General features: G+C 46.7%; 2 protein-coding genes across 2 annotated transcripts in view; one reads left to right on the top strand and one right to left on the bottom strand.

The window, feature by feature from the left end:
• Window positions 1–1,562: 1,562 nt before the first annotated feature.
• ANAPC16 (anaphase promoting complex subunit 16) overlaps window positions 1,563–25,514 on the bottom strand; it is a 28,478-nt gene continuing 4,526 nt past the window's right edge. The window contains exons 2-4 of the mRNA XM_038744013.1: window positions 18,180–18,338; window positions 3,584–3,658; window positions 1,563–2,356 (exon numbers count right to left, since the gene is read on the bottom strand). Coding sequence (XP_038599941.1) covers window positions 2,241–2,356; window positions 3,584–3,658; window positions 18,180–18,321 — 333 coding nt within the window. The 5' untranslated portion in view covers window positions 18,322–18,338 and the 3' untranslated portion in view covers window positions 1,563–2,240. The remainder of the gene's footprint in view (window positions 2,357–3,583; window positions 3,659–18,179; window positions 18,339–25,514) is intronic.
• Window positions 24,426–25,514, top strand: part of ASCC1 (activating signal cointegrator 1 complex subunit 1) — an 82,618-nt gene continuing 81,529 nt past the window's right edge. The window contains exon 1 of the mRNA XM_038744011.1: window positions 24,426–24,444. The gene's annotated coding sequence lies outside the window, so the exon portion shown is untranslated. The remainder of the gene's footprint in view (window positions 24,445–25,514) is intronic.

The raw sequence follows: 25,514 nt of genomic DNA, 5'->3' as shown, positions 1-25,514 counted from the left end.
TAAAAATTTGATTGTTTCTGGCCATTTCCCATCCTGGCTTCCTGGCTCACTTCCCAGAAGGGAAGTTCCCTTCTGCAATCTCTCCAGAATCAGGTCCGCCTTCCCCTTTAAAAAGGGAATCTGTCAATGCTCAGTCATATTTCCTACCCACCAGGTGGTTTGCATAAATTACGCTCCCCACCCTTTGATGAGCCAGGGTGTGTGTAAGGCCATCCTGGGAGACCAACAGGCCTTCTCGGGAATTCTCTACATCAGGGATTTTCATCCTGTTGCTTGGGGCCACCAGAGAACTCAGCACCTTCAGAAGCTTATTTCCTTCATGGGGGAGAAAAAGAAACCTAATAGCAGCAGGGCACACAGACTGATGCATAACATGCAGCTGTATGCAAATGATTATGCTAACGACACCAAAAGAGGAGGGGATGTCCTTGCAAATGGTAGTCCGGGACTTCCAAGTTGCCATTTATGTTTGTGTCAGTGAATGGAAAATTGAGGCACCCTGGCTTTTCAGGGTCCCCGGAGGCAGAGCTATTAGGAAAATTTTCTCCCTCATGAATGGTTAGCACTTGGATGCTATAAACTGCAACCTGCCAACCAAATGGCTCCCTAAATACACTAGTTATTTATTTCGGGGGAAAGAAACATGAAAACAGAAACAGGGGGGCTTATGTCCTGGAATTCCCCGTGCTCCTGCTCGGGCTAGCGGGTAGGGCGGTGTGGGCCGAGGCGTCAGAGGACAACTGTCCTACCCCCAAGGTCTCCTAGGTAGGACTCACAGTGGCCACAGGCCTCCTTCCCTCTCCTTGTCCTCGGCCACCACCCCTTTTAGACTGTGAGCCCACTGTTGGGCAGGGACTGTCTCTATATGTTGCCAATTTGTACTTCCCAAGCGCTTAGTACAGTGCTCTGCACACAGTAAGCGCTCAATAAATACGACGGTGATGATGATGAACTAGCAGATAACACTTGTAGAGCCCTTGGGTCCCACAGGGACCCCTGACCAGCTCTGGGAGGCTAAGACTTTCTGGGGCATGGTTTGTCAAGAGAAAGGGGCTTCTGGCTAATTTTTTTTCCCTGCAGACTTTCTTACAGAGGCAGTTGCCCGAGACGTCACTTTCCCTACATAAAAGCGCTAGAGAAAGTCCCATTCCCCTGCCAACTCCCCCTCTCTGGGTGATGGCCCTCTCTGTAGAGATAAACACCGATGCCCGGTGGGGGTCATTCATATTTATGATTCCAGGACTCGCGCATCAGGCGTATGGCAGAAACAGGATCGACGAATGAAAATTTTGGCGTGTAAACTGGCAGCTTCTCTGCCCAGCCCCGCCTGCACCCTCCCAACCTCCCCGTAACTCTGCAGAAAGGATCCCAAGACGGACAGCAGAGCAGGCCAGCTGAGCTCTTTAACCCATTCCGGGTCTCAGGCGGGAACTGGAAAGTGAAACACGCTACCATTTGCTTATGAGCAGGGTTTTCAGGTTTCTTGTTGCTGACAAAGCCCATTTAACCCACAGCCCAGCCCCCAGATCCCCAAGACCTCAGAAGGATAAAGGAAACCAATCTGAAGTCGTTGAAAGGATTTATTTTGCTGTACAACGGTTTGAGTTAATCCCGGAGGGCGAGGTCAGGTTTCTGGGCACAAAAGGGTCTCCCTACTTTGGGAGTGGACATCCTTTCCCCAGCACTCTGTATGTGGTCAATGGCCCTGAGAAAAGCTGCGCTCAGCAGAGCCAGAGAAAAAAAGTTAACATTTGCATGTCCCCGATCTTCATTTGCATCTCCTGATCTTCATCATATGCAACTTCAAAGTGAAACTGGTCAGGGCAGGAGCTTTTATATCTCATGCCTATGCACGCTGACCTTGATTTACCGGGCGGAGGTTCCCAGGTTTCAAATTAGCCACTTTTAGCACCTACTGCTAGCGGGGGCAAATGTCTCCTAAAAATCCCACGGGCTTATCGGTACCCAAACATCCCAATTCCTCAAAACGGCTTTCCTCCTGTAATCTGACTATCCTCGGACTCTTATAAAATGGCTGCTGCAAGGTGACCCAGCTCCGACATCCCCCCCAGGCTGCTGCTTCTAGGAAATGAAGCAAATTGCACAGTTTGGATGTGGAAAACAAAGGATTTCACGACACGTCTGAGGTTCCTCGGAGACTGGAGGCCAGGCGAGGCGGGCTCCTTTCCGGCTGGGTCCTCAGTTCAACGCACCAGAGTCAGCCAGGCCCGTCAGCCCCATTAACCCGACGAGGGCGTGAACCCCAGCAGCTGCTCGATCGGTTTGTACCGCCATTCGTCAGCCTCCAGCTCTTCCACCAACCCGGCTAGCTTTTCCATCCGAGCGACCTGCTGATCTGGAAGAAGTCAAGCAGGGGAGATGCGACCTTTAATCATCGCTGAGATGCAGGATCCATAAAATGAAAAGATGCTTTGCAACAGGCGGTTCCCTCGAAGCCCCAGTCATTAAAAGAAGGCTTTAAACTCTGCCCCTCGATCCTATCGGTAGGGCAGGTTTATGAAAAGGAAACCCGGATGGATTTTTGCTGAACTTCACTCTGCCACAGGTGTTATTTGTTTCGCACTGATTTACACACCGGGCACCGTGCTAAGCACTGCGGCAGATCCCATACAGGTAAAATGCCGTGGCGAGAAGCAATGTTCGCCTCCTTCTTGGTCACTTTGAAGACTCCTGATTTCATCAGCCTTCTAAGAGTTACAAGGCCTAGATGGCTACTGTACTTACTGCTCATCTGCAATCACAGGCCTGCTAACCCTCAGGAAAAACTCTCTCTCTAACTCTCTCTCTCTCTCTTTGCCCCTTTGAAGCACCCCCAAAGACAGGCTCAGTGACAGGGATTCTCTGCAGACGGCTACTTTTTGGGCTTATCAAGGAAAAGATGAAAACGTCCAATTCTCCCCTAGAAGCTGCAATGCTCAAAGGCTATAAAAGCCCTAACATCAAAGGCAAAAGGAGTTTCATTCCCTCCACAATCACTGCTTATCTCAAAATCTGTAAGGAAAAAGTCCACCGGGGAAAGCTCACACACTGAAAAATGCTACCACGATCCTGACAGTCAGTGGAGGTCAAAAAAAATGGGGTCATGAATGACCTCACGGGTGGTAGAGCCCAGACCGATCCAATGCCATTCCTGAAATCATCACCTTGGCAGGCGCGCAATAAAAATCTGTGGATGAGAATGGCAATTAAATATCCCAAGGGCCTCACCACCGAGAGAGGACTGTGGGAATGGGTTGAAGGGGAGGAAGAACTGTAAAGAAGCAAGATAGTTCCATGCTTTGTCTTTGAAATTCAAAGCCTCGCCACTGATCACTTCCTTCCCACAGCACAGACCTGATACAAAAGCCTCATTTCCTCACCCTCCTGTTATGATTTAAATCTCCATTTGGGGAACACCTCGGTTCTTAACGGGTGCTTTCTTAAGAAATCCCCCCCATCATGCCTGCTTCTACCCCAGTGCTCAGTATAGTGCCCGGCACGTAGCAAGCGCTTCAAATATACCCTAACAAGGGCACACGGGCCTAGGACCAGTGAGCCAGGGCCAAGGCATTCAAGTGCTTACCGTGCTTCACCTGCTTCAGTGTGGATGCCACTTGATAGCTGAAAACTGATTCACACAGGAACCTCTCTGAGCCATCTGTAAACAGAAAAGAAAAAGGTTTGAGCCTAGCCTAAGCGTTTTATGGCTTTTGATAAACTGAGTAAATGCTGCCGATCCTTCTCTGGGTTTTGCATTCACCTGCAGAATGCAGTCAGCGCAACACGGCCTAGAGGGAAGAACACAGGCCTGAAAGTCGGGAGGACCTGGGTTCTAATCCTGGCTCTGCCACTTCCCCGCTATGGGACCTCGGGGAAGCCACTCAACTTCTCTGGGGCCCTCATCTGCAAAATGGGGGTGCAATGCCACTCAGACTGCGAGCCCCAAGGAATCTGATCATCTCGTATCTCTACTCCAGCGCAAGTACAGTGCTCGGCACATAGTAAGAGCTTAACAGATTCCCCAGCTACCACCTGTCCCCTCTCCAAGTTATACTTTTTAAACACTTTCCCATTTGTGGCCAATGGTGAGCTTTAATTACAGAGCGGGTTGGATTGTCAGGTGCCCAGTGCCCGCTCCCTTTCGGGGCGTTGGACTCTCCCCACAAGGACTGCTTCTCTGACTGGCCACATCACCGTCCAGAGTTTGGTTAAGACATAATCAACACACCGGCCTGTAGCTCCCTTTTGTAAAGTAAGTTCTTTCTGCTGTTTTACCCTGCATCTCGACTAATGTCTAGGGTACGGAAGGATACCTTCCAAATCCGTCCCGCGACCCCTGAGTAGCCACGAATTAACTCATTGCTTCGCAAAGGCTCTCGGGCTACCTAGGGCACGAAGGTGCCATGTCAAGCTCGATTCCCAGGGTTCAGCTGAAAAACTGCCGCCGTTGATCTCGGAGATGACAAATGACATCATTCCCACGACCGCAAAACACTGCGTTGGGAAATTTTTATCCTTTCAACGCAAATTGCAACCTTGGTTCCCAAAGTGGGCCAAAACACGGCAGTTTGGATGGCGATAAGGGAGTGGTGCAATGTCAGGATTCAGCTCCATGTCAGTGCCAAGAACCGGCACACAGGCGGGGGACTGAATCACCCCTGAAGTCACCGCTGAAATCGATTCTGCCAAGCGACGACATTTGGTCGGCGATTGCGAAACGGCCCTGAGCATGTGTTACTCGCTGCCTGTTAGGGGTAACTGCGGAAGAACTCGGCCCCAAACGCGAAGGGGAATATGACTCCAAAACGGAAAGCAGAAACCACCCGGGGCAGGTGTCTTACTGCGGAGCCCCTGGGGGAATGGAGGCGGCGAGATACAGATGCCTCGCGTTAGCCGGAGAGAAAAAAACTCACCGATCGATTCCAGGCCGCGCTCGGTCAGCCGGGTTTTATTCAACAAAGGGGCAGGGCCCGTTCGTTCGGGCTTGATGCTGGGTTGCGCTTAACGCGGATCCTTTCGAAAATCGCAAGGGCAAGACTATAAATGCCTGACTGCTCTGTCGGGTTGACTCCGCAACAGAGGGTGAAAAGCAGCGTGGCCCAGTGGAAAGGCCACGGGTGTGGGAGTCGGAGAACCTGGGTTAACAATAATAATGATAATAGTATTTATTAAACGCTTACTACGTCAAGCGCTGTTCTAAGCGCTGAGGTAGACGCAAGCTAATCAAGTTGAACTCCCTCTAACCTGGAGCTGGATTCCAATCCCAGCTCCACCACTTCCCCGCTGTATAGCCTTGGGAAAGTCCTTTCCCTTCTCCATGCCTCGGTTACCTCGTCTGTAAAACGGGGATTAAGATTCTGACCCCTGTGTGAGACGGACTGTCTCCACCCTGTTTGTCTTATGTATATATACATATATAATATACATATATATTCATATATACATATGTATAATATACATTTTAGACTGTGAGCCCACTGTTGGGTAGGGACTGTCTCTATATGTTGCCAATTTGTACTTCCCAAGTGCTTAGTACAGTGCTCTGCACATAGTAAGCGCTCAATAAATACGATTGATGATATATACACATATATATGTATGTATATATATATATACAGACATACACATATATACACAGCTATATATATGTATATATTTTTGTACATATTTATTACTCTATTTATTTATTTATTTATTTATTTTACCTGTACATATCTATTCTATTTATTTTATTTTGTTAGTATGTTTGGTTTTGTTCTCTGTCTCCCCCTTTTAGACTGTGAGCCCACTGTTGGGTAGGGACTGTCTCTATATGTTGCCGACTTGTACTTCCCAAGCGCTTAGTCCAGTGCTCTGCACACAGTAAGTGCTCAATAAATACGATTGATTGATTGATTAATTGATTATATCTGATAAATATGTATGATTTATTGATTGGGTGGATTTGCAGACTGCTTAAAAGAACTTCCTGTAGATTTTAAGCTCGTTGGGAGCAGGGAATGTATCTACCTACTCTTTTGAATCGTACTCTTTCAAGCACTGATTGTAGTACCATCTAAAGCTGCGTGGCTCAGTGGAAAGAGCCCGGGCTTTGGAGTCAGAGGTCATGGGTACGAATCCCGGCTCCGCCACTTGTCGGCTGTGTGACTTTGGGCAAGTCACCTCACTTCTCTGTGCCTCAGTGACCTCATCTGGAAAATGGGGATGAAGCCTGGGGGCCCCCCGTGGGACAACTTGATCACCTTGTAACCTCCCCAGCGCTTAGAACAGTGCTTTGCACCTGTATATATGTTTGTACATATTTATTACTCTATTTATGTATTTATTTATTTTGCCTGTACATACCTATTCTATTTATTTTATTTTGTTAGTATGTTTGGTTTTGTTCTCTGTCTCCCCCTTTTAGACTGTGAGCCCGCTGTTGGGTAGGGACTGTCTTTATATGTTGCCAACTTGGACTTCCCAAGCGCTTAGTCCAGTGCTCTGCACACAGTAAGCGCTCAATAAATACGATTGATTGATTGATTGATTGATTGATTAATGGATTATATCTGCCCCGGAGCTTCGTACAGTGCTTGGCACGTAGTAAGCAGTTAACAGACACCACAAAAACAAAACCAGTTTCCCAGAGGGAGGGGACAAAACACACTGCAGAGGGTACACGAAATGTGAAAGGAAAAGCCGTTTTTGTGCAGCAAACGGAAACCAGTCTCTCGCCCACAAGCTATCCACTCGACCCACAACCGGACTTTCTCCTTATTTTGTTGGTTGTATTCTTTCAATCGCATTTCCCGAGCGCTTAACCGTGTGCAGAGCGCTGTACTAAGCGCTTGGATCTAAAGTGCTCACAACCAGCAGGGTGTGAGAGTTAACCACTGAAACTGGGAACACTGTCCCACTTCTATCACCCCTTTGCTAGTTTTTGGGGGACTTCCTTAGGGCAGGGCAAGTTGAAACCCCCAAAAGGATAATCAAACCAATGGCTGGGTTGGCAAGGGGCACACCGAATGGCAGGTTGAGAAAACTCCCCCGTGTTTCGAAAGGACTGAGGGAAGCAGCGTGGCTCAGTGGAAAGATCCTGGGTTTTGGAGTCAGAGTTCATGGGTTCGAATCCCGGCTCCGCCAATTGTCAGCTGTGTGACTTTGGGCAAGTCACTTCAATCAATCAATCAATCATATTTATTGAGCACTTACTATGTGCAGAGCACTGTACTAAGCGCTTGGGAAGTACAAATTGGCAACATATAGAGACAGTCCCTACCCAACATTGGGCTCACAGTCTAAAAGGGGGAGACAGAGAGAAAAAAAAAAAACCCAAACATACTAACAAAATAAAATAAATAGGATAGATATGTACAAGTAAAATAAATAAATAGAGTAATAAATATGTACAAACATATATACAGGTGCTGTGGGGAAGGGAAGGAGGTAAGATGGAGGTAAGACTTCACTTCTCTGGGCCTCAGTTACCTCACCTGTAAAATGGGGATTAAGATCGTGAGCCCCCCGTGGGACAACCTGATCACCTTGCAACCTCCCCAGCACTCAGAACAGTGCTTTGCACATAGTAAGCGCTCAATAAATGCCATCATTCTTATTATTATCTGATGGGCAGCTGTGACCCAGGGTGCCCTCCTCCTCTGACCCTGCTCTCAGCTGTCCGCCTTGGGATCCCCGAGAGCCTGTGGGGAGGGGGAGGGGGTCCAAAACGGTGCCGGTCAATCACGCGCACATAAAAGACGTCAAGACTCCCGGGCCGGTTCCCAAAACTTGGGTCTTATCTGGCTACCCCAACTAGGGTCCGTGTCACACGCTCCCGCGACCCTGACGGACGTTTTGACAGGTATTTTCTTTTCAGAGAGAAAAGAGCCTCTGGGAAATGTGGAAATGCCCAATCTAAGGGAGGGAAATAACCGTCCACACCACATCACGGATGCATAGCTGTGAATATTTAACACTCAGGCTGTACTGTACGATAGCCTCTCGGGGTAAGCGATATTCCAGCATTCATTACCCTACACATGCCCTTGTTTAAATGGCCCAATTATATCTCTGGGCAAAATTGTATTTGGGGAAAGAGCTGAGCGTCGTGATTTAGGGAGCCGGCCCCCAGAGGACTTGACCCAGGGTACTGATCTCCCCCCTCGGTTTAATAGGGAGATACCAACGGCAAGGACCGATCCCTGCCCAGAGAGGGCACAGAAGCTCACCCATTTACACTTAATAATCCAGCCTACCAGGAGGCAATGCCGCAGGAAAGGCATTTATTCTGCTTGCCTGAGGAGGACTTTCAAAGTGAAAGGATTTAAAATAATCCTTTTAAAAGGAGCATGAAAACTATCAGTGCCACCTTTCACCCCCAGGGATCAAAAAAAATGGTCTGATCTGCAATTTGGAGGAGTGTAGCCTAGTGGATAGAACACGAGCCTGGCAGTCAAAGGACATGGCATGGGTTCTAAACTTGGCTCTGCCATTTGTCTGCTGTATAGCTATGAACATGGCATTTAACTTCTCTATACTTCTCCTCCCTTCAAGGCCCTACTGAGAGCTCACCTCCTCCAGGAGGCCTTCCCAGACTGAGCCCCCTCCTTCCTCTCCCCCTCCTCCCCCTCTCCACCCCCCCACCCACCTTACCTCCTTCCCTTCCCCATTCATTCATTCAGTCGTATTTATTGAGCACTTACTGTGTGCACAGCACTGTACTAAGCGCTTGGGAAGTACACGTTGGCAACATATAGAGACGGTCCCTACCCAGCAGCGGGCTCACAGTCTAGAAGGGGGAAACAGAGAACAAAACAAAACATATTAACAAAATAGAATAAATTAGTAGTAGTAGTAGTAAGCTGCGTGGCTCAGTGGAAAGAGCCCGGCTTTGGAGTCAGAGGCCATGGGTTCAAATCCCAGCTCCGCCAATTGTCAGCTGGGTGACTTTGGGCAAGTCACTTAACTTCTCTGTGCCTTCACACAGCACCTGTATATATGTATATATGTTTGTACGTATTTATTACTCTATTTATTGATTTATTTTACTTGTACATATCTATTCTATTTATTTTATTATGTTAACATGCTTTGTTTTGTTCTCTGTCTCCCCCTTCTAGACTGTGAGCCCACTGTTGGGTGGGGACCGTCTCTCTATGTTGCCAACTTGGACTTCCCAAGCGCTTAGTACAGTGCTCTGCACACAGTAAGCGCTCAATAAATACGATTGATTGACTGATTGATTGATTCAGTTCCCTCATCTGTAAAGTGGGGATCGAGACTGTGAGCCCTATGTGGGTGGTGGTCTGTGTTCAACCCAATTATATTCTATCTTCCCTACTGCTTAGTACAGTGCCTGGCACATAGTGAGTGCCTAGCAAATACCACATCAGTGGAAAGAGCACAGGCTTGGGAGTCAGAGGCCATGGGTTCAAGTCCCGGCTCCACCAATTGTCAGCTGTGTGACTTTGGGCAAGTCACTTAACTTCTCTGTGCCTCAGTTGCCTCATCTGTAAAATGGGAATTAAGACTGTGAGCCCCCCCGTGGGACAACCTGATCACCTTGTAACCTCCCCAGCGCTTAGAACAGTGCTTTGCACATAGCAAGCCCTTAATAAATGCCATTATTACTACTACCTGGGTTCTAATCCCAGCTCTGCCACTTGTCTTCTGAGTGACCCTGGGCAAGTCACTTCACTTCTCTGTGCCTTAGTTCCCTCATCTATAAAATGGGGATTAAGACTAGGAGCCCTGGGTGGGACATGAACTTTGTCCAACCTGATCAGCGCTAAGTACAATATTCATTCATTCATTCAACAGCATTTATTGAGCGCTTACTGTGTGCAGAGCACTGTACTAAGCGCTTGGGAAGTACAAGTTAGCAACATATAGAGACGGTCCCTACCCAACAGTGGGCTCACATACAATATCTGGCACATTGGAGGTACTTAAGAAATGCAAATACATGTGTACACACACACACACACACACACACACACACACACACACACACCTTCCTTCCTCTCCCCCTCGTCCCCCTCTCCATCCCCCCATCTTACCTCCTTCCCTTCCCCACAGCACCTGTATATATGTATATATGTTTGTACATATTTATTACTCTATTTATTTATTTATTTTACTTGTACATATCTCTTCTATTTATTTTATTCTGTTAGTATGTTTGGTTTTGTCTCCCCCTTTTAGACTGTGAGCCCACTGTTGGATAGGGACTGTCTCTATATGTTGCCAATTTGTACTTCCCAAGCGCTTAGTACAGTGCTCTGCACACAGCAAGCGCTCAATAAATACGATTGATGATGATGCTTGATGATATACACACTAACCGTGGAGTCCACTGCTACCTAGCTTCCTCAAATCGAATGCGATATTTGTGCTGATTTTACGCTTGAGATTTTGCCGGAGAGGAGCCAGTCTGGAGTTTATCATCTCGCATTTAGAAACCGTAAGCAAATCTTTTCTAGCACACCCAATGGTGATACATCATCTTTCCCGTGAAGGGGCAAAGAAAATTAGCAATGGGAAAAAAAAAAAATCAGTAAATTACACAAATGGAAAATCATAGCCTCTTCAGACAAGAGGAGTGCTAAGAGATTCATTTAAAACCTAGCGCCGACCACCGGAAATTAGATGATAACGAACCACTTAAATTTCTACAGCGCCTGCAATTAAAACACCTTTCTTGTCCCACAGTGTCACAAACCTGAGTTATCTTGGGCTGGATATCCCTAGCCTGATAGGGAAAGGGAGAAATAACGCAGGTAAAGACCCTGGGAGCACTTGAGGTTTTTTATTTGTACCGTATGCTCATTATGGGCCGGGAGCGTGCCTGCTAATTCTGCTGTACCAGTGCTTAGTACAGTGCTCAGCGCACAATAATCGCTCAATAAATACCATGGACTGTAAGCTGCCAGACAAGAGCTCTTTTGTCAGGGGACAGAGAGAAGATGCGGTCACGACGGCACATTTCTGCGGTTCACTGCGGAGACTTAACTTTTATGTTTCAGGAGGACAAAGAGCTGAGTGAACACTGCCGGGATTTCAAAATGGCTTCTAGGAATCGGAGCTATTTCCAAACAGGGCACACTGACTAAACCATCTTCAGCTTCGGGCAGGCAAAACCTAATCTATTCTGCTCCGACAATTTTTTGGGGATGTTGCAAAAAATACGGATTTGTCACCGCGGTTATCAGACGAAGCCTATAATCACTTCGCCGGGATGTTTATTACGCTTTGCTCTTTAAGCACAACAGGAAGATGCTTCCGAGTTACCATCCTTACCAACCCCCAATTAGGGGTGCCTGTCTATTAATAATAATAATGATGGCATTTATTAAGCGCTTACTATGTGCAAAGCACTGTTCTAAGCGCTGGGGTGGATACAAGGTGATCAGGTTGTCCCACGGGGGGGCTCACAGTCTTCAACCCCATTTTACAGAGGAGGTAACTGAGGCTCAGAGAAGTGAAGTGACTTGCCCGAGGTCACACACAGACATGTGGTGGAGCCGGGATTTGAACCCATGACCTCTGACTCCAAAGCCCGGGCTCTTTCCACTGAGCCACGCTGCTTCCCCTAAACACCCTTCATCTGCCAAACACGGTGAGAAGCTAATCATCTGTGGATTACCTCTAACAGCAGGCCTCTAAATAGGTCATGGTCCACTAACATCCTCCAGCTTTTTTAATGAAATTTTGTAGCAAAGTAAGGGAATTTTAGACTGTGAGCCCACTGTCGGGTAGGGACTGTCTCTATATGTTGCCCACTTGTACTTCCCAAGCGCTTAGTACAGTGCTCTGCACACAGTAAGCGCTCAATAAATACGATTGATGATGATGATGATGATGAATTCTCCACACTCTGCAAACAGCAGAAATGTATCAGGGCCTAATCTGCCTTGAGAGTCTACCAATTCAATTATACTGTACTCTCCCAAGCGCTTAGTACGGTACAGAGCAAGGGCCCGGGCGTCAGAAAGCCATGGCTCTGTTCTGCCACTCTTCGGCTGTGTGACCTTGGGCAAGTCACTTCACTTCTCTAAGCCTCAGTTACCTCATCCGTAAAATGGGGATTGAGACTGTGAGCCCAGAGTGAGACAGGGACCTGATTTGCCGGTGCAGCGCTTAGAACAGTGCCCGGCACACAGGAAGTGCTCAACAAATACCATTTTTATTATTACCCTGCACACGGTAAGGGCTCAATAAATACAATCGATTGATTGAGATTTTGGAACGAAACACATTTATCCTAGGCGAAATACGACGGCAGTCTTTCCCACGGAGTGGAATGGGCTGGGAGAAAAGCTGATGGATAACTAATTTATCAAAACATTAATATGTTCACATTCAGCTCAGATAATGTTTCTTCCCCACCCTACCCGGAGCGGCACCCAAGTAAATGAAGCACAGATGACATCTTACATTCATCATGTATTTCCCCCAAAGCCCAATGTAACACCGGGTACAAACTGTGAGCACTCAATAAATACTGGGATGCTGATAATCGCTTCAAGGCTATAGAACTACGTAACTAATGAATTAAAGTTCTTTGCAGAACTGAAATGCAATGCTGCCAAGTTTATTCGGCCCCTTTCCTAATCATGAATATAGTCTCTTCTGTTTATGTGAGCGCTGTTAGGCAACCTTAAATTGAAGTGCCTCTAAGTTTTCAATTCACTTTGAGAGTCTGTTTTGAGGCACGTAGTTTCCATCATCATCATCATCATCAATCGTATTTATTGAGCGCTTACTATGTGCAGAGCACTGGACTAAGCGCTTGGGAAGTACAAATTGGCAACATAGAGAGACAGTCCCTACCCAACAGTGGGCTCACAGTCTAAAAGGGGGAGACAGAGAACATAACCAAACATACTAACAAAATAAAATAAATAGAATAGATATGTACAAATAAAATAAATAAATAAATAGAGTAAAAAATATGTACAAACATATATACATAGATACAGGTGCTGTGGGGAAGGGAAGGAGGTAAGATCCATTTATCTAACTCTAATTACTGTAGACACTGTACTATGGAAGGGAATAAGAGTAATAATAATAATAACTACAGTGCTAGTTAAGCGCTATGTGCCAAGCACTGTTCTAAGTGCTGAAGCATCATGGCTCAGTGGAAAGAGCCCAGGCTTTGGAGTCAGAGGTCATCATCATCATCACCATCAATCGTATTTATTGAGCGCTTACTGTGTGCAGAGCACTGTACTAAGCACTTGGGAAGTACAAGTTGGCAACATATAGAGACGGTCATGGGCTCAAATCCCGGCTCCACCAACTGTCAGCTGTGTGACTCTGGGCAAGTCACTTAACTGCTCTGTGCCTCAGTTCCCTCATCTGTAAAACGGGGATTAAAACTGTGAGCCCCATGTGGGAAAACTGGATCACCTTGTATCCCCTCCAGCGCTTAGAACAGTGCTTTGCACATAGTAAGCGCTTAACAAATACCATAATAATAATAATAATAATAATTCCCTTTTAGACTGTGAGCCCACTGTTGGGTAGGGACTGTCTCTATATGTTGCCCATTTGTACTTCCCAAGCGCTTAGTACAGTGCTCTGCACATAGTAAGCGCTCAATAAATACGATTGATGATGATGATGATGATGATGATTATTGAAGTTAATCAGGTTGGACGCAGTCCCTGTCCCTCAGGGGGCTCACAGTCTAAGGAGGAGGGAGTGGGACTGAGTCCCCATTTTACAGATGAGGTAACTGAGGCACAGAAGTTAAGTGACTTGCCCAAGGTCACACGGCAGACACACTGCAGAACCAGGATTAGAATCCGGGTCCTACGGCTCTCTGGCCTATGCTTTTTCCATTAGGCCATGCTAGGAAAGATACAAGGATGAGAATTAGACAGTGGCCCTAGCCTTCAAGGGGCTCACAAGCGAAGAATCGGTCACTAGACTGCTAGCCCCCCTGGGGCACTCACTCAGTCAACCGTACTTATTCAGGTCTTACTGTGTGCTGAGCACTGTACTAAGTGCTTGGGAGAGATTATAATATAACAATTACAGCCGCAGTCCCTGTCCTCAGCAGCCTTACAACCTAGAAGGCAGGGACTGCCTCTAACATCCCTATTGTATTCTCCCAAGCGCTTAGTACAGTGCTCTACATGCAGTAAGCACCTTTTAGACTGTGAGCCCACTGACTGTCTCTATATGTTGCCAATTTGTACTTCCCAAGCGCTTAGTACAGTGCTCTGCACATAGTAAGCGCTCAATAAGTACGATTGATGATGATAAATACCATTGATTGATTGAGGAGGGGGCAGTGGGGAGGAAGGTTGGCACAGACAAAGGGAAACAGCTGACAGTGAAAAACAGAAAAACACGGTAAAAAGCCAGGGACAAGAATAAACACCACAGGACCGCACACGCTCCCGTCACCCTTGAGGTTGGATTTGCCCTCTTTATTAACCCCTCCCTCAGCCTCACGCCACTTAGGTACACAGCCGTAATTTATTTATTTCTAGACTGGGAGCCCACTGATGGGTAGGGACCATCTCTACATGTTGCCAACTTGTAGTTCCCAAGTGCTTAGTACAGTGCTCTGCACACAGTAAACGCTCAATAAATACGACTGAATGAATTCCTATTAATGCCTGCCTCCCTCTCTAGACTGTAAGTTCCATGTGGTCAGGGAGCATGTCTACCAGCTCTGTTATATTGTACTTTCCCAAGAACTGGGTACAGTGTTCTGCACACCGTAAGCGCTCAATAAACAGGATTGCTTGATTAGAAGTTAGAGACCATTGTGGTTAAAGGACAAGCTTCCTGCTCCTCACCACCCTGGAAGGATTGTTTAGATTCCAACAGTCACAAAAGCCACAATCCAACAACCCCAATGTCCTAAACTTGTTGTTATACTGTCCTCTCCCAAGCACTTGGTACAGTGCTTTGCACACAGTAAGCCCTCAATAAGTATGACTGAATGAATGAATGAGATGGTGAGCCTCATATGGGACACGGACTGTGTCCTACCCGATTATTTTGAATCTACCCCTGCACTTAGTATAGTACCTGGCACCTAATAAGTGCTTAATAAATACCATTTTAAAAAAAAGGCCATTATCTCCCACCTCCTGTTACCCTTTAGAGAAGAGCCAGGGGCCAGGCTAGTCTTTCCTCTTTAAACCTAGGTCCGGCTCTGGGAGAAAACATTTTGGGGTGGGAGGCACTGCCTAGGAACAGTGTCATTCCCTGGGGGATGGGAGAGACATTGGGAAAGCTCCCAGGAAGCCTAGTTTCTACCACTGTTTTCCCTCCCCATCCCCACCCCCCTTACCTCTTTACCCTCCCCACTCTATTTTACTTGTACATATTTACTATTCTATTTATTTTATTTTGTTAGTATGTTTTGTTGTCTGTCTCCCCCTTCTAGACTGTGAGCCCGCCGTTGGGTAGGGACCGTCTCTCTGTGTTGCCAACTTGGACTTCCCAAGCGCTTAGTACAGTGCACACAGTAAGCACTCAATAAATACAACTGAATGAATGAATGAATGAACGAATGAATAAATGAAAACCTCAAGGCGGCTTCATCCCTCCCCTACCATGGTGCACAGCAGAACGCAGCCTGGTGTCGTGATGTCTACGCTTTTTTTTTATTTCCTTCCTCTCCCCCTCGTCCCCCTCTCCATCCCCCCCCATCTTACCTCCTTCCCTTCCCCACAGCACCTGTATATATGTATATATATTTGTACATATTTATTACTCTATTTATTTATTTATTTTACTTGTACATATCTATTCTATTTATTTTATTTTGTTAGTATGGTTTTTTTTTTTTCTCTGTCTCCCCCTTTTGAGCCCAATGTTGGGTAGGGACTGTCTCTATATGCTGCCAATTTGTACTTCCCAAGCGCTTAGTACAGTGTTCTGCACATAGTAAGCGCTCAATAAATATGATTGATTGATTGATTTGATATTTGTTAAGAGCTTACTATGTATCGAGCATTGTTCTAAGCGCTGGGGCAGATACAAGACAATCAGGCCGGACACGGTCCCTGCCCCACGTAAGTCTCACGGGCTAAGTCAGACCGAGGGGGACTGAATCCCTATTTACAGAGGAGGTAACTAAGGCACAGTGAAGTTACGTGACTTGCCCAAGGACACACAGCAGAAAAGTTAAGAAGCCAAGATGATAACCCAGTTCCTTAGACTCCCTGGACTATGTTCTTTCCTCCAGGTGACCCTGCTTCTCCGTTGAGGCAAGTGGCACGATTAAACGATTTTCCAGATAACTGTGGCCGGAATACCTCCCAGCAAGAGGTCTTAATAGGCAGTGGGGTGGGCTTCAGCTATGGAGCTCACTGGATAATTCAAAAATAGACCTTTAACCACACCAAGAGACCCTAACCTACGTGCACTCCATTATCGAACAACTTGAAATGAAATTGTAAAGCAGAACCTCACATCTCCTTCATCACTACCAGCACGTCTAGAGAGAGAGGTTACACGTTTCAGGATCAGCTGCTACCACCAACCCTTAGACTGTAAGCTCGCTGTGGACAGGGAATGTCTGTTTATTATTATATTGCACTTGCTCAAGAGCTTAGTATAGTGCTCTGCACAAAACAGGCGCTCAATAAATACGACTAACCACCCACCACCAACTTCAGAAGAAACTCGACATTTCACTCCCCACAACTTTCACAAATGACCCCTCCGTTCACTAGGTGCAACCTGAGAAATTTTTCACTCCTTAATATAAAGGAATGGTAAAACAAAACAGAAGGCAATTTCCTGAGATCCAAATTTGACTCGGCTTTCCACATTACAAAAGCAGAAAGAAATCCTCAAATAAGGCATGGAATATAGGAATGCTAGAAGTTCTAAGAAGCAGGTGAAAAATCAGATTGTTTGGAAATAAGATGGCTTTTTATGGTATTTGTTAAGCGCTTACAGTACCAGGTACTGTACTAAGGACTGGGGTAGATGTACGCTAATCACATAATAATAATAATAATAATGTTGGTATTTGTTAAGCACTTACAATGTGCAAAGCACTGTTCAAAGCGCTGGGGAGGATACAAGGTGATCAGATTGTCCCAAGTGGAGCTCACAGTCTTCACCCCCATTTTACAGATGAAGTAACTGAGGCCCAGAGAAGTTAAGTGACTTGCCCAAAGTCACACAGCTGATAACTGGCAGAGCCGGGATTTGAACCCATGACCTCTGACTCCCAAGCCCGTCCTCTTTCCACTAAGCCACGCTGCTTCTCTAATAATGATGGTATTTGTTGAGTGCTTACTATGTGCCAAGCACTGTTCTAAGCGCTGCGGTAGATACAGAGTAATCAGGTTGTCCCACGTGAGGCTCACAGCTTTAATCCCCATTTTACAAATGAGGTAACAGAGGCACAGAGCAGTCAAGCGGCTAGCATAAGGTCACACAGCAGACAAGTGACGGAGCCAGGATCAGAACCCACGTCTTCCGACTCCTAAGCCCGTGCTCTTGCCACTAAGCCACGCTGCTTCACGTGGGGCTCCCGGTAATCTGCACTTTACAGATGAGGTAACTGAGGCCCAGAGAAGCGAAGTGACTTGCTCAAGGTCAAACGGCAGACCGTAGCGGAGCAAGGATTCGAACGCAAGTCCTTCCGACTCCCGGGTCTGTGCTCGATCCACTCTGCATCTATGCCCACACTTCTTAGCAGACGGATTGGGGTGGGTGCCTGCGACCTGCAGAAGGCTGGCTGCTTTGGGGGATCACGGGAATAGGGGCCCCTTAGGCTTTTCCCCGGCACCCACCCCCTCTCTTGGATCGGTCCAGCCGTGAAAAGTCGCTGCCGGGACCTTGTCCGGACACTTTTGCAACCGCTATTGAACCAGACCTCGAGACAAAGGGATTCTCTTCCACAGTCTCCAACGACGTGGATCAAAGTGAGTGAATTCTGGACTCAGCTCCCTGCTTCCTTGTCCAGCACCTACGGGACTTTCCTTTCTACAGGGTTTCATTTTTCTTATCTCAAAGAGGGCCCCCGGAAACATGGTTTTTCACACCAACCCAACCGATAAGAGATCTGAAGGCCGAGACCGAACTCAGAGGTAGCCTAGTGCTGTCCGTACCCATCTCCGCCCCCGAGGAGATTCTGGAAAATGGACCGGTGCGGTGGCCGGTTTGAGCCCCACTCCCCCCTCCAACAAAGCGTGCTCCTGCACGGTTACCTTCTAACATTTCTCCAGCTCCTTTCGGGTAGGTGAAGAGGGCTTTCCGAGGAGGGGCAAGGTCTGAGACGCTGAAGCCGGACCCCGTGACGGAACTTCCGCTGACCCCTCCTGCTGAGGAGGAGGATGAAGAAGCAGCCATTTCCTCTCTAGTTGAATCTGAATGCAAAAGAGAGAGACAAACAACAGTTGGGAAGCTATCTAGGGGATGCCCTCACAGTCCAGGATCGTAAGCCTCAGCCTGGAAGTGAAAACAGTAACTAAACCCCAAGGTAGATGCAAGATATTAGTATATTCGCCCAAGCACGTAGACTGTGAGCCCACTGTTGGGTAGGGACTGTCTCTATATGTTGCCAACTAGTACTTCCCAAGCGCTTAGTACAGTGCTCTGCACACAGTAAGCGCTCAATAAATACGACTGATTGATTGATACAGTGCGGGGCACAAAGTAAGTGCTCAATACCACTGATGATGACAAGCAGGTCGGAGACGGTCCCCGTCCCACACGGGACTTCCAGTCTAAGGGCAAACAGGTATTTTATTCCTATTTTACAGAGAAGAAACGGAGATCCAGGGACGGTACGTATCTCGCACAAGATCACACGGCATGCAAGTGTAAGAACTGGGGTGGGTCCGTGCTCTTTCCATTAGACCACACTGCTCCTCCGATTTAGTTAGAGCTGGCTTCCTTTGCCCAGTCGAGTGAGGCTCAGTAACGGCAACAGAGGCGCTTTTACAGGTATTGCGGTCATCATCATCATCGTCATCAATCGTATTTATTGAGCGCTTACTATGTGCAGAGCACTGTACCAGGCGCTTGGGGAGTACAAACTGGCAATATATAGAGACAGTCCCTACCCAACAGTGGGCTCAACAGTATAAAAGGGGAGACAGAGAACAAAACCAAACATACTAACAAAATAAAATAAATAGAATAGATATGTACAAGTAAAATAAATAAATAAATAAATAATGGTAAATAAAAAATGGTAATGTCACTGGAGCAATCTGGTTGCTTAACTGTGGGGCTAAACCAACAATTAAGCCTCAATGAACAACTTTTCTGTGAAGAAGGCATTCACGCCAAAAATGTACTTAATGTAGCTTTCTAAGGAAAGCTGCTGTCTACCAAATGAAGAAGGCATTCACGCCAAAAATTGTACTTATGTAGCTTTCTAAGGAAAGCTGCTGTCTACCGAAAGAAGAAGGCATTCACGCCAAAAATGTACTTATATAGCTTTCTAAGGAAAGCCGCTGTCTACCAAATGTCTGCCTGGGCTCACTCACTCCCATATCACGGGAACCACACAGGAATCATACTCTATCATATGTTTCATCTGACAGGTTTGCACACACTTCATTGCAACGACAGGTCCCAAGCTCCTCACCTGGGGGCGTCCCAATCTAAAATTATAAAAATGAAAACAAAAAAAAAAAAAGAAAAAAGAAAAAAGTCATCAACTCCTGGAAGATGGAGCGTTCAAAGAAGAGGCCTTGGATTTTGCCGGCCCGTGGTGTTCTGGCTCTTGAAAAATGCAGCGTCCTAATGACGATGAAGGAACAGCCTTTTGTGAACTGGATGCTATTCGATACTCTCATATAAACAGCCTCAATTTTTTTTTTTGGCCAGGGAAGAGACCTCCATCTGAATGACCCTGAACAAAAAGTTCTCTCTGAAACACAAGCTTTTAACAAATACAATTGGCTTTGGGGACGGAGCTGGTTCTGGAAAAGGTTCGCAACAGATTCCGATTAAGCATCATTTAAAGGGGCAGGTAGCTCACTGAAGGGCAGGACTGAGGGCTGTTTTGCAAACAACGCATCAAGAGTGTTCTTAAATTCCGCTCAGAGTTTGCGATGACATTTTTTAGGCCATTAAAGAGGCAGAGCTTGGTTTCAAGTTTAGCTATGTGAGAAATATTGAAATACCACTTCGCTCCACAGAAACCGCCCCCTCAAAGGTCACAGATGTTCTCCTTCTTGCCAAGTCCAACGGCCTCTGTTCTTTCTACCCTAATCCTCCCTCGACCTCCCAGCTTCCTAGGACATTGTCGACCAATCCCTTCTCCTGGAAACATTATCCAACGTCGGCTTCACTGATACCGTCCTCTCCGGGTTCTCTTCCTATCTCTCTAGCCGCTCACTCTCAGGCTCCTCCTCTGTCTCCCACCCCCCAACTGAGGGAGTCCTTCGAAGTTCAGTTCTGGGTCCCCTTCTAGCCCTCCATCTACACTCACTCTCTTGGAGAATACATCTGCTCCTGTATGTGTGTATATATGTTTGTACATATTTTTTACTCTATTTATTTTACTTGTACATATCTATTCTATTTATTTTATTTTGTTAGTATGTTTGGTTTTGTTCTCTGTCTCCCCCTTTTAGACTGTGAGCCCACTGTTGGGTAGGGACTGCCTCTATATGTTGCCAATTTGTACTTCCCAAGCGCTTAGTACAGTGCTCTGCACACAGTAAGCGCTCAATAAATACGATTGATGATGATGATGATGATGCTCACTTGACTTCAACTACCACCTCTATGAAGGCGATTCCCAAATCGACATCTCCAGCCCTGATCTCTCTCCTTCTCTGCAGTCTCACGTTTCCTCCTGCCTTCAAGACAAGTGTCCCGCCTGACACTTCAAACTTAACACGTCTACACCGGAACTCCTTATCTTCCCGCCCAAACTCTGTCCTCCCCCGACTTTGCCATCACTGTCGACGGCACCACCATCCTTCCGGTCTTACAGGTCTACAACCTTGGCGTTACCCTCAGCTCCTCTCATTTTTAGACTGTGAGCCCACTGATGGGTAGGGACTGTCTCTATATGTTGCCAACTTGGACTTCCCAAGCGCTTAGTGCAGTGCTCTGCACACAGTAAGCGCTCAATACGATTGATTGATTCAACCCACATATTGAATCTATCATTAAATCCTGGTTTGACCTTCACAACGTTACTAAAATCAGCTTTTTCCTCTCCATCCAAACTGCTGCCACTGCTGCATCAGCCTCCTTGCTGACCTCCCGTCTCTCCCAGCTCCAGTTCATACTCTGCTGTCCGGATCATTTATCTAAAAAACATTCAGGACGTGTTTCCCCACTCGAGAGCCTCCACCTCTGCATTAAACAGACTTTACCATCGGCTTCAAAACACTCCATCACCTATCCCCTCCAACTCACCTTGCTACTCTCCTACTACAACACAGTCCATACTTGGCTCCTCTAACGCCAACCTTCTCACAATACTTCGATCTTGTCTAACTCGCCGTCGACCTCTCACCCATGTCCTCTGGAATGCAGTCCCTCCTCATATCTGACAGACGATTACTCTCCCCCCGCTTCAAAGCCTTATTGAAGGCACACCTCCTCCAAGAGGCCTTCTCTGATTAAGCCCTCTTTTCCTTTTCTTCCACTCCTTCTGCACTGCCCTGACTTGCTCCCTTTATGCATCTCCCATCCTATCACCACAGCACTTCTGTACGTATCTCTAATTTTACTTATTTATATTTATGTGTCTCCCCCTCTCGACTGTATTGTGGGCAAGGAATGTGTCTGTTATATTGCTATAGTGTACTCTCCCAAGCGTTCAGTACAGTGCTCCCCCACGGGCCTCCCCGCTTATCGTTAAGGTGGGAAAGGGGGCCGGCGACGGGTACCGAAGGAGAGGGCGGGAGCGGCGTGGCCCAGTGGCCGGGGGTGGGTCCGGGAGTTGGGAGACCAGGGTTCGGATCCCGGCTCCTCCTTTTGCCTGCCGTGTCACCTTGGACAAGTCACTGAACATCGAACATCCCCCTTTTAGACTGTGAGCCCACTGCTGGGTAGGGACTGTCTCTATACGTTGCCAACTTGTACTTCCCAAGCGCTTAGTACAGTGCTCTGCACATAGTAAGCGCTCAATAAATACGATTGATGGTGATGATGCTCTGCACATAGTAAGTGCTCAATAAATACAATTGACTGTGTGTTAAGCACTGTTCTAAGCACTGGGGAAGGTACAGGTACAGGGAAGGCCGTGCTGAGAAGCAGCGTGGCTCAGTGGAAAGAGCCCGGGCTTTGGAGTCAGAGGTCATGGGTTCAAATCCCGGCTCTGCCAACTGTTAGCTGTGCGACTCTGGGCAAAGTCAGTTCATCATCATCATCATCAATCGCATTTATTGAGCGCTTACTATGTGCGGAGCACTGTACTAAGCGCTTGGGAAGTACAAATTGGCAACATCTAGAGACAGTCCCTACCCAACATTGGGCTCACAGTCTAAAAGGGGGAGACAGAGAACAAAACCAAACATACTAACAAAATAAAATAAATAGAATAGATATGTACAAGTAAAATAAATAAATAAATAAATAGAGTAATAAATATGTACAAACATATATACAGGTTCATATATACAGTTCACTTCTCCGGGCCTCAGTTCCCTCATCTGTAAAATGGGGATTAAAACTGTGAGCCCCCCCGTGGGACAACCTGATCACCCTGTAACCTCCCCAGTGCTTCGAACAGTGCTTTGCACATAATAAGCGCTTAGCAAATACCATCATCATCATCAACAGCTGTGTGACTCTGGGCAAGTCACTTAACTTCCCTGTGCCTCAGTTCCCTCCTCTGTAAAACGGGGATGAAGACTGTGAGCCCCCCGTGGGACAACCTGATCACCTTGTAACCTCCCCAGCGCTTAGAACAGTGCTTTGTGCATAGTAAGCGCTTAATAAATGCCATCATTATTATTATTATTACTACAGATTAATCAGGTTGGACACAGTCCCTGTCCCACATGGGGCTCGCAGACTAAGTAGGAGAGAGAACAGGTATCGAATCCCCATTTTACAGTTGAGTTGCCCAAGGTCACATAGCAACCAATTGGTATAGCCAGAGAACCCAGGTCCTCTGATGCCCAGGCCAATGCTTCTTCCACTAGAAATCAATCAAAAATATGTATTGAGTATCTACGGAGTACAGAGCACTCTATTAAGCATTCAAGGATCTTACACATTACCAGAAGAGACAGGCCCAAGCATGAGATTGGGAGACGGGAGGCCTGTGTTCTACAACCAGCAATTCCACTGACTTGCTGTGTGACTCTGGGTAAGTCACTTAACCTTCCTGTGCCTCTGTTCTCTCCTCTGTAGAATAAGGATAGGCTAAAATGTGGGATTTAGCTGGATAATTTTGTGACTACCCCAGGCTGGTAGATAAATGACATCACAATAACAGGGATACATAATTAAGTCAGCGCTTAAGTATTAGCTAACATAAGGAAGGACAGGTCCCTAAGTGCTGCGGGAAACTGTGAATGACTAAGGGCTCAAGTGGCAATTTGGGAGAAGATAAGCAATTAATCGTGGAAGGCCTCCTGATTTGAAGAGGAGAGCTCCCGGATGGGGAAAAGCGTGAACAAGGAACATCATCATCATCATCAATCGTATTTATTGAGTGCTTACTGTGTGCAGAGCACTGGACTAAGCGCTTGGGAAGTACAAGTTGGCAACACCTAGAGACGGTCCCTACCCAACAGTGGGCTCACAGTCTAAAAGGGGGAGACAGAGAACAAAACCAAACATACTAACAAAATAAAATAGATTAGATATGTACAAGTAAAATAAATAGAGTAATAAATATGTACAAACATATATACATATGTACAGCAGACTGTGAGCCCACTTTTTAGACTGTGAGCCCACTGTTGGGCAGGGACTGTCTCTATGTGTTGCCAATTTGTACTTCCCAAGCGCTTAGTCCAGTGCTCTGCACATAGTAAGCGCTCAATAAATACGATTGATTGATTGATTGATACAGCAGAATACATACATATATACATATATATATATATATACTTTTATGCAGCAGAATGGCCTAGTGTTTAACAAATGGAGAAGCAGTGTGGCCTAGTGGGTAAAGCCTGGGAGTCGGATGACCTCGGTTCTAATCCCAGCTCCACCACTTGTCTCCTGTGTGACCACGGCCAAGTCGCTTAATTTCTAATCCTGTCTCCACCCACTTGACTGCCGTGTGACCTTAGGACGATCACTTAAATTCTCTGGGACTCAGTTATTCATTCATTCAATCGCATTTATTGAGCGCTTCCTGTGTGCAGAGCATGATCCCATCTGTAAATTGGGGACTAAGACTGTGAGCCCCATGTGGGACACGGACTGTGTCCCACCTCGTTATCTTGTATCTTCTACCACAGCGCTCAGTACGGTGCCTGGTATTTGATACCAAAAAGAGGGACGAAAACACGACAAGAGGGAAGGGGTCAAAGAGGCACAGTAAGTAGGCTGGCTTGAGGGGGGCAAAGAGTGTGAGCTGGAGTTTATTGGGAAAAGAGGGTGCTGAGAAGGAGGGAGAAGGGTGATTGAGTGACATAATAATAATACTATTTGTTAAGCGCTTACTATGCGTCAAGCACCGGGGTGAGATACAAGCTAACCAGTCCCTGTCCCACATGGGGCTCACAGTCTTATTCCCCATCTTATAGATAATAATAATGGCATTTGTTAAGCGCTTACTATGTGCAAAGCACTGTTCTAAGCGCCAGATGAGGCCCAGAGAAGTGAAGCGAGTTGCCCAAGGTCACACAGCAGACAACTGGCAGAGCCGGGATTAGAACCCAGGTCCTTCGGCCTCCCGGGACCGTGCTTTATCCATTAGGCTCCGCCGCTTCCCTCATAGCTAGCTAACGGCTGCCTCCTACGAAGGACCTGGTAACCACTGGAAGCTTTTTGAGGAGTGGGGCATGCTTTAGAAAAATGACGAGGAATTTATCACAAAGAAGCCAGGTTGAATTAGGCGACTCTCGAAAAGTACTCCTTTATAGGCCCGCGTATTAGATCCGAAGCGTCAACTGAGATGCTACTTAGAACCTGTTTGCTAATGGCACGGCTTTCTGGGCGATTTGGAGCCGGTGAAGATCAACCGACTTCCACGGCTGAAAACATAAATGATTTTCCGGTTCTTATTCGTTAGCTGGGTCCGCCCGATACCCTGAATTTTTATGACACCTTTCCTCTGGGCACTTCCACGCTTTGTATTTGCTTGTGTGATGGGAAAGGGATTGATGTACTTTCCCATATTCACAGAAGGGAAACTGCACTGTGACGGAACTTCAAAGTTCCCTGACTAATGCATTTTCCGTACGCTTCTGCCGCTGCGTAGAAGATATTGTACTGCGATGGGGTGCACGTTTTACAAGCATTAATAGCGACTGTTGCTGAAGAAGTCCATTTCGTCTGTAACTAAAGATTCTCTCTCAATTTGGGTAAACAATAATACTATTTATTAAGCACTTACTACCTGCCAGGCACTAAACTAAGCGCCAGATGCTAGAAAAAAAGACGGG

This window comes from Tachyglossus aculeatus, chromosome 3 (assembly GCF_015852505.1).
Source record: "Tachyglossus aculeatus isolate mTacAcu1 chromosome 3, mTacAcu1.pri, whole genome shotgun sequence".
NCBI lineage: Eukaryota > Metazoa > Chordata > Mammalia > Monotremata > Tachyglossidae > Tachyglossus > Tachyglossus aculeatus.
This window is presented reverse-complemented; position numbering and strand designations above follow the sequence as displayed.